This window comes from Pteronotus mesoamericanus, unplaced genomic scaffold (assembly GCF_021234165.1).
Source record: "Pteronotus mesoamericanus isolate MK-2021 breed Mesoamerican mustached bat unplaced genomic scaffold, CSHL_Meso_final contig_1, whole genome shotgun sequence".
Lineage (NCBI taxonomy): Eukaryota > Metazoa > Chordata > Mammalia > Chiroptera > Mormoopidae > Pteronotus > Pteronotus mesoamericanus.
The window spans coordinates 2,235,297-2,253,475 of record NW_026554998.1 but is presented as its reverse complement, the minus strand read 5'-3'; the positions used below and the strand labels follow the sequence as shown (position 1 = coordinate 2,253,475).

Below are 18,179 nucleotides of genomic sequence, written 5' to 3'. Positions count from 1 at the left end.
AAAGTAGACAAATTGTTTTCCAGCTGGGGACTGGTCTCAGAAGGAAATAGCAGGCTGGCTGCAAGAAAAAACTTTATTTCTAAATGGAGCTGGGGGTGGGGTCTGCTGAGGACACAAGTCTGTCCCCTGCCAGTCCTCTGATGACCATCCCCAGCAGCTGCAGCTGATGCTGAGCCTGGGAAGGGTCAAGAGTGGGTCTTGGGGGTGGGCTGTGTGGGGCAGGGGGGCCCCAGGCGCCCCTGCCCCGCGGGCCCCATTGAGGAGCCCGTCGCTGAGGACAGATGCTTCTCACGGAGCGGCTGTCCCGGCTCCCGGCTGCCGGGTGGCCCGGGTGCCCAGCCGCACAGCCGCCTCAAGACCCAGGAGGGGAGCCACACTTCCGAGCCGCGTTTTTGGCCATCCACAGCTTTCCGTCTCCGCCGGCTCCGGTGCCTGGTGAAGAACGAGATGGGCTCCAGGGGGTGCGCCCTGTTCCGGGCCAGGAAGAGCGCTGCCCCCCAGCCAGGGCCCCTGGGGAGGCGCCGGAGCCCACGGGGCAGAGAGGCAGCTGCCCCTGATCCGCAGCAGGACCCCGGGGCTCGAAGGCGGGGCAGCTGAGCCGGGGGTCCCCGGCTGAGGAGTGGATGGCTCTCCGGGTGGCCCCGTGTCCCCTTCTGTCCCCCTTCCCTCTCCACCCTCTGACCTTCAAGGTCCAACCAGCACCCCCCCATCTTGTCCCCTCTTCTCATTCGGGTCCTGTCCTCTCTCTGTCTGCCCCACTCTCCCCCGTTGCTGCCTCCCTCTGTCCCGCGGCCCCCTCCCGGTGTCTCCGGCTCTGTCTCTCTCTCCCTGGGTCGCAGTCGCTGCCTGCCTGTCCCTCTTTCCGGTCCTCCCGACCCCCAACAAGAGGCGGTCGCTACCTTGCAGTATGCTCTGCTGATTGTCCTCGGCCTCGGCCTCGGCACTCGGGATGGGGGCGGCAGTGGCGGTGGGGACGGGGGTGACAGAGAGCAGCAGCAGCAGCAGCACGACCAGTGGGCACCACATGGCTAGGCAGGCAGGGCTGGGGGAGGGGGCGAGCGGGACAGGTGGGTGGTCAGAGGCCCTGCCCTTTGTCCCCGCACCGCCCGCCAACTTGCCCACGCCCTCTGCTCCCCTTTTCGACCCCTTCCCCGCCTCCCATGTGCTGGGCCCATCGCCCCGGAGGCCCGGCCCACACGCCCAGGCCTCAGTCACCCCGCACCTGCCACAGCCCGGTCACCAGTCTCGGGCTCCCCCAGGACTGTTGGATCCTGACAGTTGCCTGAGCGGTCCCTGGCGCTCGGACGCCAGCACGAGCCCAAGCCACGCCCACTCCTGACCACGCCCCAACCTCGCCCTCCACTACTACCTTCGCGTCCCAGGACAAAGCCACGCCCACATCCCCCAACCAGGCCCCTAGAGCCAAGACAAATCTCCACCCACTGGGCGTGTCCCTGGCACAAGAGGCCACACCCCTAAGCCGGAGCCACCCGTCTATTGGCTGAGCTAGACCCACCCCGCCTTGTCCCTCCTCCTAGATTGTCCCCGAAGCCCTGCGAGGCGGGGCTCCCGCCTCTGAGGGCAGCTCTACCCCGATCAGCGCCGTTCTGCGCCCTCCAGCTCCCGCTTCAACCGCCGGGTCGCGGCGGGCACCGTCCCTGGCCACGATCTGGGATGGAATAGGAACAGCGGGCGAACTTTTGTCCTCAGGCGCTCAGTGGCCTTGCATTGTCTTTTGTTCTGCTTAAGAGGCTTTAGAGGAAAATATGAAAGCCCCAGGTTGAGCAGCAGTAAATGTGGGGATGGAGGAGGGGACCCCCCCCCAAGCCCGATGGCCGAGTTCCCGCTCACACTTCCCGGCCCAGCCGAGGGTGAGAAAGGCGAAACAACGCCGCGCACAGTCTGCTCGTTCAGTCGCGCGTCCCCACGTGCTGTTCACGGGGCAGGGGGGCCGCAGGCGTTGAGCCCACAGCCGACTAGCCACAGGCTTCGTTTTTCAGGGTGCGAAGTCTTAGCTAACCGCTTCCTTCACTCCCGTGTGTGCTGTGAACTGCATCGGAAAGGGCTACCGAAAGCTTTCACATAGACTGTTTCATTATATCAAACTCACCGTTATACTTACCTACCTCAAAGAAAAGTCACCTCTGCGAGAGGGTAATAAGGCCCCCGGACTCAGAAATGTGAACAACTTGAGAAAATACAAAGCATTGACACACATTAGTTCTTTATTGAAGAGGCAGTTCAGACCCACTTATATATGCAAAGGGTAGGATGACAAAATACGTAATGGCCCGTCACCTTTCAAATATTTTACTTAAAATATATAGTACAGTAATTAGGCTTTACCATCGCAGCGTGGGAAATCTCAGCAGTTGTCATTAAAACTACTACAGAGTATTTCCTGCACAGAATTATGCAAAATCTACCACTGAACTTCTTCTGCAGCATATTCATAACCATGTAGAAAAATATGGCAGGAGTGCTGAGCAACAAGAATGGTAGACATTTGAGATTGAAAAAAACTTTTTATGGAAGTATAATACACATGCGGAAAAACACACCTTGAGTGCACAGGACACTCAAGTGTTCAGCACCCGGATTTCGAAACCGCTTGTTACCAGGGCCTGCGAAGGCCCCGTTTCCGCCCTTCGCCAGGCTGACCGCTCTCCCGGCTTCTAATTGCATAGGCCGCTTCGGCGCGTCCTCCAGCCGCACAGAGATGGAGTCACACGGTGTTCGCCTTTGTGTCTGAGCCCTTTGTTCGTCCCTGTACGTGGAGTTGAGCGGTGTTACTGTCCGTTCATTCTCTTTGCTTTATGGTATTTTGAGTGGAAACACATCACTTTACGTTCATTCATCCTACGGCACATGTGCCTTCAGAGGACTCTGGTTTGTGCATTTTACACGGATATTCCAGTACATTCCCTTTGGTGGACACATATGAGCACTGCTGCTGGGTTTGAGTTATGAGGGTACGCATGTTGGGCCTGAAGAGCCGCTGGCTTTCCAGAAGGGTTCTATCTGCGACACCAGCCGCAGCATAGACTTCTCGTGGCTTACATTCTTGTCAAAATGTGATGCTTTTTATGCTTTTCATTCTAACCATTTCGGTGGCTGGGAAGCAGTACCACATGGCGCTTTTAAAATGTGCATTTTCCTGATAATAAAATTAACATACCTTCTCATGTTTATTGGCCATACGATTATCCTCATTAGTGAATGTCCAAGCCTTTGAACCGTTTTTTAATTTTGTTGAATTGTAGGTGCTCTTTCTACATTTTAGAGGGTCAGCAACTACAGCCAGCAGGCAACCCAGACTGCTGCCTGTTTGCAAAGAGTTTCACTGTGACGCGGCCACCCTGCTCGTTTCTGCGGTGTACAGGGCTTTTGCTGCACTGCAGCGAGGTCGAGTGGCCAGGGTGGAGACCGGCCGGCCGGCGAGGCCCCAAAGGCCCGCTGCCAGCCCCCCACCCTGCTGCGCTCCAGTCTGCTCCCCCTCTGTGGTTTGTCTATTTGCTTTCTTAATGGTGTCTTTTTGGATAAATATAAGTTTTAAAACCTAATATATCCAAACACATTTTATACTTTGATGCTTTTTGAGTCTTAAGAAAATTTTGTTTACTATAATTTTACAGTCTGTTTTCTCCTTATAGCTTTATTATTTTACATTTCATGTTTAGATCTGCATTTCACATCAATTTTTCTATTACGAAATTTAATGGACAGAGCATTTATCGGAAAGAATGTGTTTTCCCAAACTGCACTGCAGCATCATCTTCCTCCTCACCGCATGGTGTCACGTGTGGGTGTTTCTGGACCCCCCAGCCTGCCCCGCTGGTTGATTTACCTCTGTGCCTGTGTCCCACCACCGTAACTTCTATGGCCTTACAACAGGCCTTGATATTTGTAAGTGTCCTCTTCCTTTGTCTATTCTAGAAGATAGCCTTGACTATGATCAGTCTTTTGAATTTTCACAGATTTTGGAATTAGCTAAATTTCAATTAAATAACTTATTAGGACTTTAATATTGTATTGAATATATGAACTTGAGGAAAACTAACATCTTTTAAAGAACAGTGCTGGAACCCACAAACTAAATATGTTTCCTTGTTTTATAATTGTTGGGTTTTTTTAAATTTCAAAATATGCTTAAGTTTTCCCCTAAGCTCTTGGCGATTTTTGATGCTATTCTAAGGGGTACTGCTTCTAAATTTTTCATTTTCTATATTCACTGCTGGTATAGCAAAACAATTTTTTCATAATGATCTTGTATGCAGGGACCTCACTAAATTTACTAATTCTAATTATCTGTATCGTCGTCATAATTTTCCATGCAGAAAATCATGTCACCTGCAAATAACTTTTACTTCATTCTAAACCTTATGCCTTTTGATTGTTTCTTCCTTCCTTCACTTTCCTAGCTAGGTCCACCTGCATAATATTGAATAAAATGAGCCCTGGTAGACATCCTTGTTCATTATTTTGACCTTGGGAGAAAACTTTCAACATTTCACCTCTAGGAGCGCTGCTGACTGTGGTTCCAGATACTGTTTATGCGACCACAGAAGCATCTGTCTACGCACAGCTGGCTAAGATCACCAATGGGGACGATTTTACCACATCAGTTTCCTGCTACTGTTACCTTTCCTCATGTGATGTGCTACGGTTACTCATCTTTGATGATTTAAACACCCCCCATCCCTGGGGTAAGACACATTGGATCACTGTGTGCCCAGGGTGGGGTCAGGTAGCCACTGTAAGAGTTACTGGCAGTCAGAATGGAATTATCAGGATCAGTTCAGACTAATCGGGACTTCATCCTTTAAGTCACATGAAGAAATGAGAGGCACCAACGCCTTCCACCAAGGAAAGAGGGGAGAAAAGACACCGAGTTCATTAAAGTGTCTGTGAGACTTGTGTTAATTTCTTTCAAAATACTGGAAATAAGGGGTAGTGCACGAAACAATGGGCCTGTGTTCCTATGAAACAGAGGCATAGACAAAACCTCTGAGTTACCCAACACCGGCGCGCTGCGCCACCACTCGCGGGGTGAAACCGAGGCGGCCTGAGAGCCGGGCGCGCTCCGCGAGTGACGACAGTATGGCTGTCCTTTACCACTGGAACAGACTTAATTCCAAACTACCTACAGTTTATGAAAATAGTCTGCTGTAAAATCTTTTTTGCTCAAATGTAGTTGAAAAATACAAAAAACCACTATTAATGAGGCATTGGAAACCCCTTTATAAATGCCTCTAAAAAATAGAAAATTATGCATTTAATTTTGTACCTCTCAAGCATCGCACTGACATTTTGCCATCTCATTCATTACAAATAAGACTACTGCCTTTCCACACGTATTCAAACCCCAGTGTAGAATTGCATAGAATTATTGCTAGACTGCCTGTGTAAAACATGGCGGAAACGCCCCTCTGGGTATTAATGCTGCCCACCTCGCTATCCAGGCCTGCTGACCTGGAAGCTTCATTTTATACAATAAAGGTTTATTCAGAGGTGATAATTTCTGACATCTTTCTTATAAACATGTGATTTTACACCAGAAATATGGCTTTTGGTCTAACCATGTCCAAGACAAAATATTTCCCATTTATTACTTCGACACTTTGCCTTGGTATGATTCCCTGATATGTAAATACACTTTGAGTCCAAAATAAATATTAAATATTTATAAAGTTTACTCCCGTATAAATTATCTAATGTCCAATGAGTTGTAGTGTCTTGCTGAAGGCTTTGCTTCTTGTTCCCTTCTTAGGGATTCTTCTCTGTGAAAATTAAAATGAACCTAATGTCTAAATGTGTTTCCCCATTCAGAAGCATGAGCTCTCAGATCATGATATTTCACTCCAAATCATATTCAGAGGGTTTTCTAAAATGAGATTGGGCTTCACAGGAGGTTGCCCACATCCAGTACATTCTTATTTCCTCTCCTGTGGATTCTCTGATGGCTATTGAAGGCTGATCTGTGGTGGAACTTTTTCCCACATTCGTTACATTCATAGGGCTTCTCTCCTGAATGAGTTCTGTAATGTACAGTGAGGTATGACTTCTGAGAGAAGACTTTTCCACACTCATTACATTCATAGGGCTTCTCTCCTGAATGGCTTCTATAGTGTACAGTGAGGTTTGACATTCGGGAGAAGACTTTCCCACATTTACTACATTCGTAGGGCTTCTCTCCCGAGTGGATTCTGTGGTGTATGGTGAGGTATGACTTCTGAGAGAAGAACTTCCCACACTCATAGCACTCATAGGGCTTCTCTCCCGTGTGGACCCTCTGATGCCTGAAGAGGGATGAGTTATGGGAGAAGGTCTTCCCACATTCGTTACAGCCATAGGGCTTCTCTTCTGAATGACTTCGATAGTGTAGGGTGTAGTACGACAAATCAGAGAACATTTTCCCACATATATTGCATTCATAGGATTTTTCTCCTTTTGGGAGTGACTGATGACCATCAAAGGCTGAATTTTCAAGGAAGGTTTTCCCACACTCATTACATTCATAGGGTTTCTCCCCTAAAGGAGTTGTATGATGGTCAGTAAGATAGAGCTGAGAGGACTTCCCACACTCACTGCACTCATGGGACTTCTCATCTGTGTGTACTTTGCGATGTCTAATAAAGGCTGAATTTAAGTTGAAGGTTTTGCCACACTCATTACATTCATAGGGTTTCTCTTCCAAATGGCTTCTATAATGTATAGTGAGGTATGACACCCGAGAAAAGAACTTTCCACACTCACTACATTGATAGGGCTTCTCGCCTGTGTGTGTTCTCTGATGTGTAATAAGGGTAGATTTCCGGTAGTAGGACTTCCCACATTCATCGCATTTATAAAGTTTCTCTCCCGTGTGTGTTCTCTGATGGTCACTGAGGGCTGACTTGCGGGAGAAGGATTTCCCACATTCGCTGCACGGATACGGTCGTTCCCCTGAATGGTTCCTCTGGTGCAGGGTGAGGTGTGTCTTCTGGCAGAAGGTTTTCCCACATTCATTACATTCATAAGGTTTCTCTCCTGAATGAGTTCTCAAATGCTGAGTGAGATGCAACTTCTGACAGAAGGTTTTCCCACACTCATTACATTTATAGGGCTTCTCCTCTAAGTGTGATCTCCGGTGGACAGTGAGGGTCCCCTTCTGGCTGAAGGACTTCCCACACACATTACATTCATAGGGTTTCTCTCCTGTGTGAGCCCTCTGGTGGATAATGAACTTGGACTTTTTACAGAAGGATTTCCCACAGGCACTGCATTCAAAGGGCTTCAATTCCATCTGTGATCTCTGGTACACATTAAAATTTGACATCTGGAGGAAGTCTGATCCTGAATCATTCCACTCATAGGGCTTCTCCCCCACATAAGCTCTCCTGCGAGTAATGAAAACGGCTTCATTGTCTAAGGCTTCCATGCATTCATTGTATTCAAAGGGTTTCTCTAAAATACTAATTTTCCGAAGAACACTTTCTTCGTTTTGAGTAAAGCCTTCCCCACTTTGATTAAATTCATAGGGTCTCTCTCCAGGGTATGTTTTCCCACATTCACGACACTCGTCAGGTTTCTTTTTTGCATAGCTTCCATCACTAATGATTAATTCCGAACTAGATTCTAAATTTTTTCCACATGAGACACAACTGTGAGAGATGCTTGAAGGAACAAGGCTTGCTTCTGCATTACAAGTTTTATCAAATGCATTCTCTCTCTCTTCAATCACGGTTCTGCTACTGATATAAACAGCTTGCCTTGAATGTTCATCTTCACTTCCTTGGATTCTGTCAAACACATCATCAGCTTTCCAGATTTCCTCTGAAAAGGAATAAAGTTAAATAAACCTTGTGAATCTGAATACACAAGCTACAGAATGGGAGTGGTTTCAAGTGCCCTATTGTGGGGTTGACTCTGGCTCCTTGGCCAATCTCCACAAATAAAAAATTATTACAAGTGTATAGTCCTCTTTTCCCCTTGATTTGTCATATAACACACACACACACACACACACACACACACACAGAGGTGGGGCTGGAGGGGCATGGGGAAGAGATGAGGCTGAGATAGGACTCAGCATTAGTGGGTAAAAGGAGAATCAATTCACCTAGAACACAAGTACCTTTGTTACTTTACAAATATGTTGAGCACTTTGGTAGAAAAGGTAAAATAGACACAAGAAATGAAAAGCAGAGGACAAAGTCATGGAAAGAGTGCTAGATCCAGGCAGAAATTCGGGGACTCAGAGCAAACGGTGCCCGTGGAAGAACAATTACTAGGTGGGTATTCAAAGGGAACATTCAAGTATGAATTACATCTGGGAGAAATTCCAATTTATATTAAATGGTAATAAATCATTTCATAACACAATTACCATAGTAACATCCTCACTAGTATAGATCCTTCCAAAATCTTGGCCTTTCTATTCTGCACAGAAATCCAAATAAACATTCTGAAAGCTCCATTCCCCTCCCATTTAGAGACAGTCCCACAACCAGGGCCCCAACTGCCTAGTCCTGACCACATTCACCAGGAAGGAGAGCTCCCTGGGAATAAGTATCCCAAAGACCCAAGACCAGATGGCAAGAAAACTTTCCAGTAAGATCACCTCTCACCCTGACCACGGTGGCTCAGTGGGTTGGTCACTGACCTACCGGGTGATGGGTCACGGGTTCGATTCCCGGTCAGGACACATACCTGGGCTGCTGGCTCAGTCCCTGGTTGGGGAGTATACAGGGAGCAACTGATGGATGTTTCTCATTCATTGATGTTTTTCTCCCTCATCCTCCCTCCTTTTCCTCCTCTCTAAAAGAACTAATAATACATAAAATCTTAAAAAAAAAAAAAGTTTCTGCTCTCTGAGGGACTGACAGTCTTATTTTATGCTCACGGGACTTGCTTGCACAGCAGAGCACAGTGGCTAGGCTGGGAGTGCTGGGACCCCGACCCCAACACGTGAAAGCTGGGGGACCCTGGACAGGTGGTTTGACTGTGACGCAGCTCCACCTGCCTGGACTGTGGACCGCCATGCCCAGGGCACAGGGCTGGGAGCAGACCAGCCCAGGCAGCACATGCATCTAGACAAAACACAGGCTAATGCCGCTTCATCCTTAATTTTCTTCCAGTTTTCTGACTTAAATTTCCCCAAACCAGTCATGTGTCTGACACAACACTGTAACTTAATTCTGAGTACAAGTAAGAGTCCCATGCTCCTGGGTTTCATTTGGTGTCAAACCTTAAACATCAGATCCCTACTGTTGCCCCCAAAATACTAACATTTCTCTAGGGATAGTACAGAGTTTTAGATTCTCTCGTCCATCGTTACCTGCTCTCATCCACATGCAATGCAACACTGACCAACTGTGCTCCGAAATCCACAGGGCCCTGAGCCCCAAGCACCAAAAGAAAAAGACAGAGAAGCAAGGCTTCACCAGTAGGACCCTTGGGGACCTGGGCTCACAGTACATGTTCAAACTAGTGTCGCACTGGTCTCCATAGACACCTGCTGCTCCAGGACACCCAGGTACCTGCCCCAGCCACAAGCCTGTGCCCAAGTTCCTGTTCACGCAGCCTGTCCCTGTAGTGAACGAAGGGTGAACGAGGCCCAGAGCTGGCGATCTGAGGAGGGAGGAAGGGCACCGCCCCCTGCCGGGCAGAACCGTCCTCTCAACTGCAGGTTAAAGGTGTTGGGTGTCAGTGTGGATCGGCAGCATACACACAAACTGGAAAGCCTCAAAAGCTGAGACAAGATGATCCCTTTTAGGGACCCAAAGAAAAGTAGAGGCAGAAAGCAGGCCTGAGGAGGCAGTGCCCCGAGGGAGGCCAGAGAACGGACCAAAGCCGGCGGTGAGATGGGCGCCTCCTGACCACCTGCTGTGGACACAGGAATGGACAGACACACAGACGTGAGGGCGCTCGGGGGAGCGAGGGAGGCGCAGCTGGTGTCGCAGCGCCGAGGAACCGGGACGCAGCCGGGGCAGCCGTCAGCACCTCCCCCAGAAGCACACGCACACCCGGCGGCGAGGCGGGGACCAGCCTCACAGCTTCGGAGGGGACGAGGTGTCAGCATCTGAGAGCAAAGGGCGGGGGTAGAAACTGGGCACAGAAAACCAGCCTGGGGCACTTCACAGCGAGAATGGAAAGAAAATGGGAGATAAGAACAGACAGGACAACCTTGAGAACGTTTTCTGCCGGCCTTTCGAGTGCCTGGAAACAAAGGAATTCTGTGATAGTGGGGAGGCTGGTCACCAAGCCTGGCACGCCCCTGCATGTGGCCGTCACATGTGAGACCACGGGAGGCTGCAGCCACGAGCTGGCGGGCAAGTGCTTCCCGGGAGCTGGGACTCAGGGCGTTGAGGAGCAGGGAGGGGTACGGGAGTCACTCCCAGGGGTCCGGGGATCGTTTCTAAAGTTGTGACATTCTACTAACTTACCTGGACAGCTCTGGCATGGAAAGTCACCTTCGGCCACCCATGGCTCTTCTCCCTGCTCCAACCTGACGATCACATTGGGCTTGGCGCTGTCGTACCCTGTGCATGAGACACGGAGCAGGCTCGGGCCAGCTGCTTGGCTGGGGGCGCGTCCTGCACAGACAGTGCTGCCCCCGAGGCTGCAGGACAAGCTGGCCCGCTTTGCACCTCATCAACAATAGAACTTCTTCACGGAGAAGCAGAGATACAAACACTACCTGGTGCCCAAAGGGAATTCAATGGGCTTATCACTTATTTCTTCAAAGTGGAGGATAAAATCACTGGACAAGAAGCCCTCCCAGAGCACAGTCCGAGTGCCCGCCCTGCTCACCCACGGACACCAGGTGGCTGTAGTTCTCCAGCATCACGTCCCGGTAGGTTGTCTTCTCCGCGGGGTCCAGCTGCTGCCACTCCTCCTGGGTGAAGTCCACGGCCACGTCCCTGAACGACACTGGCTCCTGCAAAGGCACCATGGGGGAAACTGGGTGACGGGGACAAGGCATCTGGGGACAAGAGCTTACCGAGCTCCCTGGTGAAGTCAGCCAGGAACATGGTACACCTTTTATGTTACAAGTTGTGGACGAAAAACCAACCATTTAGAAAACGCATGGTCTCTGGGTTCAGACCTTCTTGTGCCAAAAAATAAAATAAACTAACAAAACCCTCAAACCACAAAGAAACTGTTTTCTGGTTTCACAATGGAAGCACCTGGGTTCGGAGGCCGTGATGAGTAAGCTTCATTCCCGCTCGCAGAGTTGCAGGCGCTGAGTGGACACTGGGCAAGTGCACAAAGCCGCCTGTTGCCGGTTGTGTTCTTCAGCAGCCCTGGCTGGGCCCCCTCTCCTGCCTCCTCTCACTGGCGCCCAGGACCCTGCCTGTCCCCCTCCCTGCCACACTGGCTGTGCTGGCGGCCGTGGCACAAGTGACCCCCGGCCCGCCCAGAGAGCCACGAGCGGCCCGGGCGGCTTCCTGCCCCCAGGGCGCAGAGCGGCCGGATGACTGCCGAGTCGGGTCAAACCCTGCGGCCACGACCAGCACCGCATGCCGCTGCAGAGCCCCATAATCAGGGGGCGACACACTCGCTGGCCAAACAGGAAACTTCCATCTGGGACAAATACCAAGGCAGACGGCACACCGGGAGCTGAGGTGTGATCCAAGGCCGTCTCAGGTGAACCGGGACGCACGGTCAACTCAGTCCATACTGGACGTGGAGGTTTTTCCCAGAGGCCGCTCCCAGAAAACGGCTCTCACCAGCAAGCAACCCGCACAGCTTCCCCTTGGCCACATAACAAGCACTGGAGACGCTGGGCCCTTGAGCGCACCATTGGTGGAGCTGAAACGCGGCGCGGCTGCTGTGGACACAGTCCAGTGGGACTCAGAACACCTAACACAGAATGACCGCATGGTCCAGCAATTCCACCCCAAACACTGGAAGTAAGGGCTTGAAGAGACGTTTGTACCCTCTTGCTCACAGCAGCATTATTCCAACAGCCCCATGTGGAAGCAACCCCCACGTCCGCTGGCGGGTGAACAGGCCAGCAAGATGCAGTCTACGCGCATAATGGAACACGATTCTGCCGTCAAAAACAAGGAAATTTTGACAGATGCTGCAACATGGGCGAACTTCAAGGTTATCGTGCTAAGGGAAATAGCGCAGTCACAAAGAGACAAATACTGTGTCACTCCACTTACACAGGTACTTAGAGGAGGCACATTTGTAGAGGCAGCGAGCAGAAGGGAGGACAGGAAGAAAGTACAGGGACGGGGGCCGTAGGGTCAGGAGGCGGCTCACTCAGTATGAAAAGCACAGGCCGGCATCCAAAGTAAAATAGTAGCAAACAGAATCCAATACCAGATTGAAGAGATCTCACATAACAGCTAAATGGGACTTATTCCAAGAAAACAGAAGATTTTAATACTTGCCAACCCATTCATATGATCTGTCATTAGAATCCATTAATGTGATAAGAAGAAAAATCTTGTATCTCCAAGATGCGGAAAAAGTCTCTGGCAACATTCAATATGCAAACGGAATTTGAAAAAGAAAACTCTCAAGGAAATAGGAATTGACTGATACTTTACTAATATGAATGTATGTATATATTTACACACAAACTCTTACAGCTGAACATGCATCGTATATGTGATACATACCTATGTAAGCAATACATATATGCACATATATCACAATTACACACAAGCGCGTATGCACACTTTTTAAACTTATACAGACAAGCACGCTCGCAGATATTCCTGCTTCAGTGCTCTCAGTTCTAAAGTCAGGCTTTTACTGCTGGAGACACACTCGGCACTCCCACGAGAGATGGGAAACATAACAAACAAGGAGAGCCCTGCAGCCGCCGCCTGAGAGCCCCCGGCCAGGGAACGGGGAGGGAGAACCGAGGCAGAGTTCAAGAGAAGGAGCTAAGAAATTGAGAGAAAGAGGGAGGAAAGAAAATATTCAACTGAAATGGGCTCAGAACTGACACAGAGGTTACAGTTAGCGGAGAATGTTACAATGGTTTATAGCCGCATTCCATATGCTGAAAAAAAATGAGTGGAGACACAGAAGATATTTTTAAAAGACTCAAATTTAACTTCTACAGATAAAAATGACACCATCTTCTTTAGGTGAAAATCATACTGGCCTAGATTAACAGCATGACCGGAAATCAGGGTGGTGAACATGCAGACAGACAGTGGAAACTGGGTAAAATGAAACACAGGGAAAAAGGAATTAAAAGAAAATGAAGAGCATCCCTGAGCTTTGGGACAATTTCAAGCAGTGTAACACACAGGTAATAGAAATCACTCAACAGTGGTGGTGGGGGAGGGGGGTGGTACTTAAAAAAATAATCATCAAAGTTTCCCAGTTGATGAAAATCATTAATGCACAGATCCAAGAAGTTCAATGATCCCCAAGCACAGAAACATGAAAAAACCAATATCAAGACATATCACAATCAAATTGTCAGAACCAGTGATAAAGGGAAAAGTTTAAAAGCAGCAAAAAAGATGTACCAGAAATGGTAACTATGTATTTTTTCTTATTACTTACAAGAGGTGTAATAAGAGAAAACACCTCTTGTAAGTAATGAGAGAGGAAAGGAGAGTGAGAGGGAGAAGGAGAGAGAAAGAGAGAAACATCCAGTTGTGGTTCCGGTCATTCGCGCCCTCAGTGGCCGATTCCTGCATGTGCCCTGACCGCGATGGACCTGCAGCCCTGGGGTATGGGATCTCTGCTCTGACCCACTAGCAGGCCAGGGCTCCCTGAACAGGTAACTGCTTGATTAAAAATAACAATGTATCATAGGATGGATACAGGTAACTGCTTGATTAAAAATAACAATGTATCATAGGATGGATATAGGTAACTGCTTAATTAAAAATAACAGTGTATCATAGGATGGATACTCCCTATAAAAGTAAAAAGCAGCAACAGGGTAAAGACCAAGAGGGAATAGTGAAAGGTAATTGTAAACTTCTACTCCATGTGAAATGGGATATTACTTGAAGATAAAACATGATAAATTAAAGTTGCATACTATAAACCCCAAAGAAACCACCAAAGTAACAAATCAGTGTTATAGCTAACAACCCAACAAACGATATAAAGTGGAATCATAAAGAATACTCAATTAATTGAAAAGAAGGAAGGTGAACCTTGGCAGGGACCAGTCCTGGGGGCCACGCACAACACACACACACGTGCACACACACACCAGCAGACTCCCCGCAGCCCGAGCGAACAGCCCCAGGTGGAAGGTCCGCCTTATGTGCTCACTCATCCCTGGGACTCGAGAGACTGGCTACTTGACTTCCAGCCCTGGCCCTGCAGTTGGGACCACTGCAAGCTGCTTGAATCCCCGCGTGCACCACCGGCTCCTTGAGAGGATTTCAAAGATCTAGACACAGTTATCTATCTCACGGAATCGGGCCAATGCATTTTGCGCAATGCTGCAGAGTGAACAGAGTAAGCTCCTAGTCTATCTCCCTGCTCCAAAAATTCCATTAGATGTGTGGTCCTCGGATAGAGCACGTGTCTGATATTAAACTGATGAGAACAGAGAGATACTACACTTGATCTTAGCCCAAAGGGCAAGGACCGATCGAGAGATTTTTTTTCTCCTTTAGAAAAGAATTCCAGCTAGTAAATGAGGGAGAAATGGTAAGAAGCACATCACCACTTGGTCTCCCCTAATGAAGTGACGGATCATGGCAATGAACATGGACCGACAGACGCTAACATCACAGAATAAAGACAGGATGGTAACGTGGGCCTCTGGAAAAGAAAACACAAGTGTCTCACACAACAGTCTTGCCGAAAGAACTGAACCTACATCTGAGTGAATTTCCAGAGCTAACTATTAATTTTACAAGGTGTACAAGGGATTTTTTAAAAAATGTAAAGTTAAAACAAATGGCAATGCAACCAACACAATCCAGACTGCGGGAAACTGAGGATAAACAGCCCAATTTCTTCAAAAAACATATTGCAAACACATAACATGAAACATAAAGAGGGAGCTACTAGTAAAAGATTTAAAAGGCCAATACACCAACTGCAACATATGGACTCTGTATCCTGATTGAAAAGGATAAACCAGGAAAAAAAAAACCATTTGGAAAACTGAAACTTTGAACACCGGATATATCATAAAGGATGGTATTGTACGTTATTCCCACTCACCTTTTGAAAGGCTCTAGTGTTGAAAGAGATGTACAGAAATGTGGGTAAATGTTTCTAAAGCCAAATAAGGAGAGAAAATATCAGATTGGAAGTAACAGATATCAAAGGCAGATGAATGCTCCCGTGAGGAAAGGACTGGAAAATGTCCACTGGATTTGGCCACAATCAGGCCACTGCTGATCTTTACCAACAGCTGCAGGAAAGCGGTACAGACAAAGCCAAGACTCTGAGAACTCAGGCAGGAACGGGAAGCGCTGACACCCTTACAAGAGAATGCTTTTTTGTTCTGTTTGCTGGGCAGCCAAAGAAATGGACTAACAGAAATATCTGAGAGACGCACAGGTCGCTGTCCAGGGCTTCAGTTTTATCCTTGGATAAAACAGGAAAGACAGAAATGTGTCTAGTTGCATCACAGTATTTTGGTGCCTGGAAAAATCAAAAGCACCAAGTTCTCCTTGGGCAGAGGTCCCTCTGCTTACAATGGTGAGTATGAGCCATATATTGCAATGATTATTATAAAATCTATTCATGTTATATCAACTTTATCGAAGAAAATTTTCCCAGTCCCAGGAAATCTTCGCAACACACAGGTAACAAAAATGGTTTATCTTCTTATAGTCTATAGAAATCACATAGTGGATGGTATTTTCCTTTTTCTTTGACAGTCAAGGAGGTTGGTCATATTTGCAGCTCAACTTCAACGGCTCTAAAGTACCAGGCTACCCGTATAAGTGAATTTAACACAGATTCTTGGCACCAGTCTCACACTCTCAGAACTGCATTTCACATGTCTTTTATGTACCTCTATGTTCTTATTTTAAAGTATGGATCCTTATAAACCTCCTAAAATGTATTACAATGCCAGGTGGGAAAACTCACCTGGAATTCTCGCATTTTTCTGCTGCTCCTGGGAAACTGTAGAGATTGTTAACAGTGGACCTAGGGGAGAAGAAGCAAGTAATTGAAGTCATGAGCAGCCTGGCCTGATGAGGCAAGAATCTCTTGCACAAAAGCCACCAAAGAAAGTTCAAGAAAATGATACCCCATGAACACTCAGAAGGGACTAAAAAGAGTAATAAGAGAAACACACACTTGAACCAGTCAACGCCAGAAGGATCCAAAATAGTTAGGTTACTCTCATTGGTGAATATAAACACTGATTCCTTTTTCAAAGAGTTGGCCAGGAATAAAGAAAAAGTGAAAAAAGTCCTTTTATACTGTTTACATATGTTCTTACTGTTCTTTTCAATTGCTAAAAATCAAAGAATCCACTGGAACATAGACCATGAGCTTTCAAAAATGGGATAAATGTATATCAAGGCATGGTTGTGTTTATCTGACTAAACTTAGCACTGCTCTTAACCTTCTATTAAGAAAATGGTAACACAGCGGGGACAACCCTTGACCCGGGAGCCTTAGCCGTGTCAGCAACCCCACCTACAGACCCCGACACCTCGGACAAGTCACCGCCCTTCTCAGGCCCAGTCTCTCCCTCTGCCACCGAGGCAGCAGGACGGCCCCCTTGCAGGCTTAGCCTGCGCTGCCCTGCGTGACTGACCGCACAGGGCAGAACCAGCGGGAGTCGGCACACACTTAGATCAGAGAACAAAGGTCCCGACGCGCCTTTAGAGACCCGTCCGGAACGTGGGGAGGACGAGAGCTGAGGAACGGGTGTCGGGTGTGCAGGGAGAAGGGGTCACGGCACGTCAGCAGCCCAGGCTGTGACACGCTAGTCGCCCAGGAGACCGAGAAGTCACAAGGCCCAGGGGAGCGCCCACTCCAGAGCGGCCAGCCGCTGCGCCCCGGCCCAGACACCGGGATCGCCGGGAAGCGGCCCCCGCCCCACCCGCCGCACACTCGCGTGTCCTCGCCCCGGCGAGACCCGGCCCTGCTCACCGGGGCCGCAAACGCACGACCTACCCCGGCGGGACTCGCTGATCTGCCCCGAGGCTCCGGGACCGGGCTGCTCCTCCGGAGCCTCCTCCCCGGGGTCCCCGCCGCTGCGCCTCCCAAGGCCGCGTCCCCGAGGAGCCGGCTCTGAGCCTACGGGACAAACCCACTCAGGAGAACATCCCTCCCGGGGCCTCACCGCCCCGCGCGCCTCGGCCGGGCCGCCGCGAAGCAGACGGGCCCGGCCCGGACCCCGCCGCCGCCGCCCAGCTCCTCGGGCCTGGCCCGCAGGCGGCGGGGTCGCCTCGGGGGTCCCCGCTCCAGACTCCGCCCGCCCGCGCGAACCCTGGCCCGCACAGCCCCGCGCCCGCTGGGTGGAGGCCCGACCGGACAGCGTCCAGCCCCGCAGGCCCCGGGATCCTCGCCCAACGGAGGCCAAAGCCTGGGAACCACGGCCAGCGGTGACCTGGGCACGGACAGGAAGCGACAGCAGCGCGCCGGCAGTGCGCGTGCGCGAACACGCACACAGCCCGGGGTGCACATGCGCACGAGGATGCCGGAAGTCCGCCTGCCAGGGCCCACCGGAGCCGCGGGACAAATACCAGGACTCTATTTCCCATAAGTCCGCGTGCGCCGAGTTAGGGGAGGTCTTAGTAGTCCTCCTGCTGTTAAGAGTCTGGTAACTGGTCACTGATACTCTTAAGCTCTCAAGGTAAGGACAGAACTAGGTCACCAGGGCACCTGGTGCAGCAGCGATGTTATAGATGTTAAGAGGTGCTGTGCAGGGAGAACGGCCGTCCAAACCGGGACCCCAATTGCCCCTTAATTCAAACGGACATCTATAACATCGCTGCTGCACCAGGTGTCCGTACGAGATTAAGGGCCAATTCTGCACCAGGTCCCCTGGGACCCCGATTGCCCCTGCATCAGACCTCTGAAATCTATAACATCGCTGCTGCACCAGGTGCCCTGGTGACCTAGTTCTGTCCTTACCTTGAGAGCTTAAGAGTATCAGTGACCAGTTACCAGACTCTTAACAGCAGGAGGACTACTAAGACCTCCCCTAACTCGGCGCACGCGGACTTATGGGAAATAGAGTCCTGGTATTTGTCCCGCGGCTCCGGTGGGCCCTGGCA

At 49.6% G+C, this 18,179-nt stretch overlaps 1 protein-coding gene and 1 pseudogene across 2 annotated transcripts; both read right to left on the bottom strand.

Annotated features, from left to right (window-relative positions):
• Nucleotides 1–2,278: 2,278 nt before the first annotated feature.
• On the bottom strand, nt 2,279–17,550 carry RBAK (RB associated KRAB zinc finger). 2 transcript variants are annotated; one of them, XM_054571084.1, is made up of 6 exons: nt 17,510–17,550; nt 17,074–17,196; nt 16,033–16,092; nt 10,795–10,921; nt 10,428–10,523; nt 2,279–7,815 (listed from the first exon to the last, which is right to left on the bottom strand). In XM_054571084.1, the coding sequence occupies exons 3-6, from the start codon at nt 16,045–16,047 to the stop codon at nt 5,903–5,905; spliced, it is 2,151 nt and encodes a 716-aa protein (XP_054427059.1). In that variant the 5' UTR covers nt 16,048–16,092; nt 17,074–17,196; nt 17,510–17,550; the 3' UTR covers nt 2,279–5,902. The 2 variants fall into 2 exon arrangements, with proteins under 2 accessions (XP_054427059.1, XP_054426998.1); XM_054571023.1 differs by having other exon boundaries at nt 17,431–17,539.
• On the bottom strand, nt 14,398–14,573 carry LOC129071346 (uncharacterized; annotated as a pseudogene).
• Nucleotides 17,551–18,179: the final 629 nt, after the last annotated feature.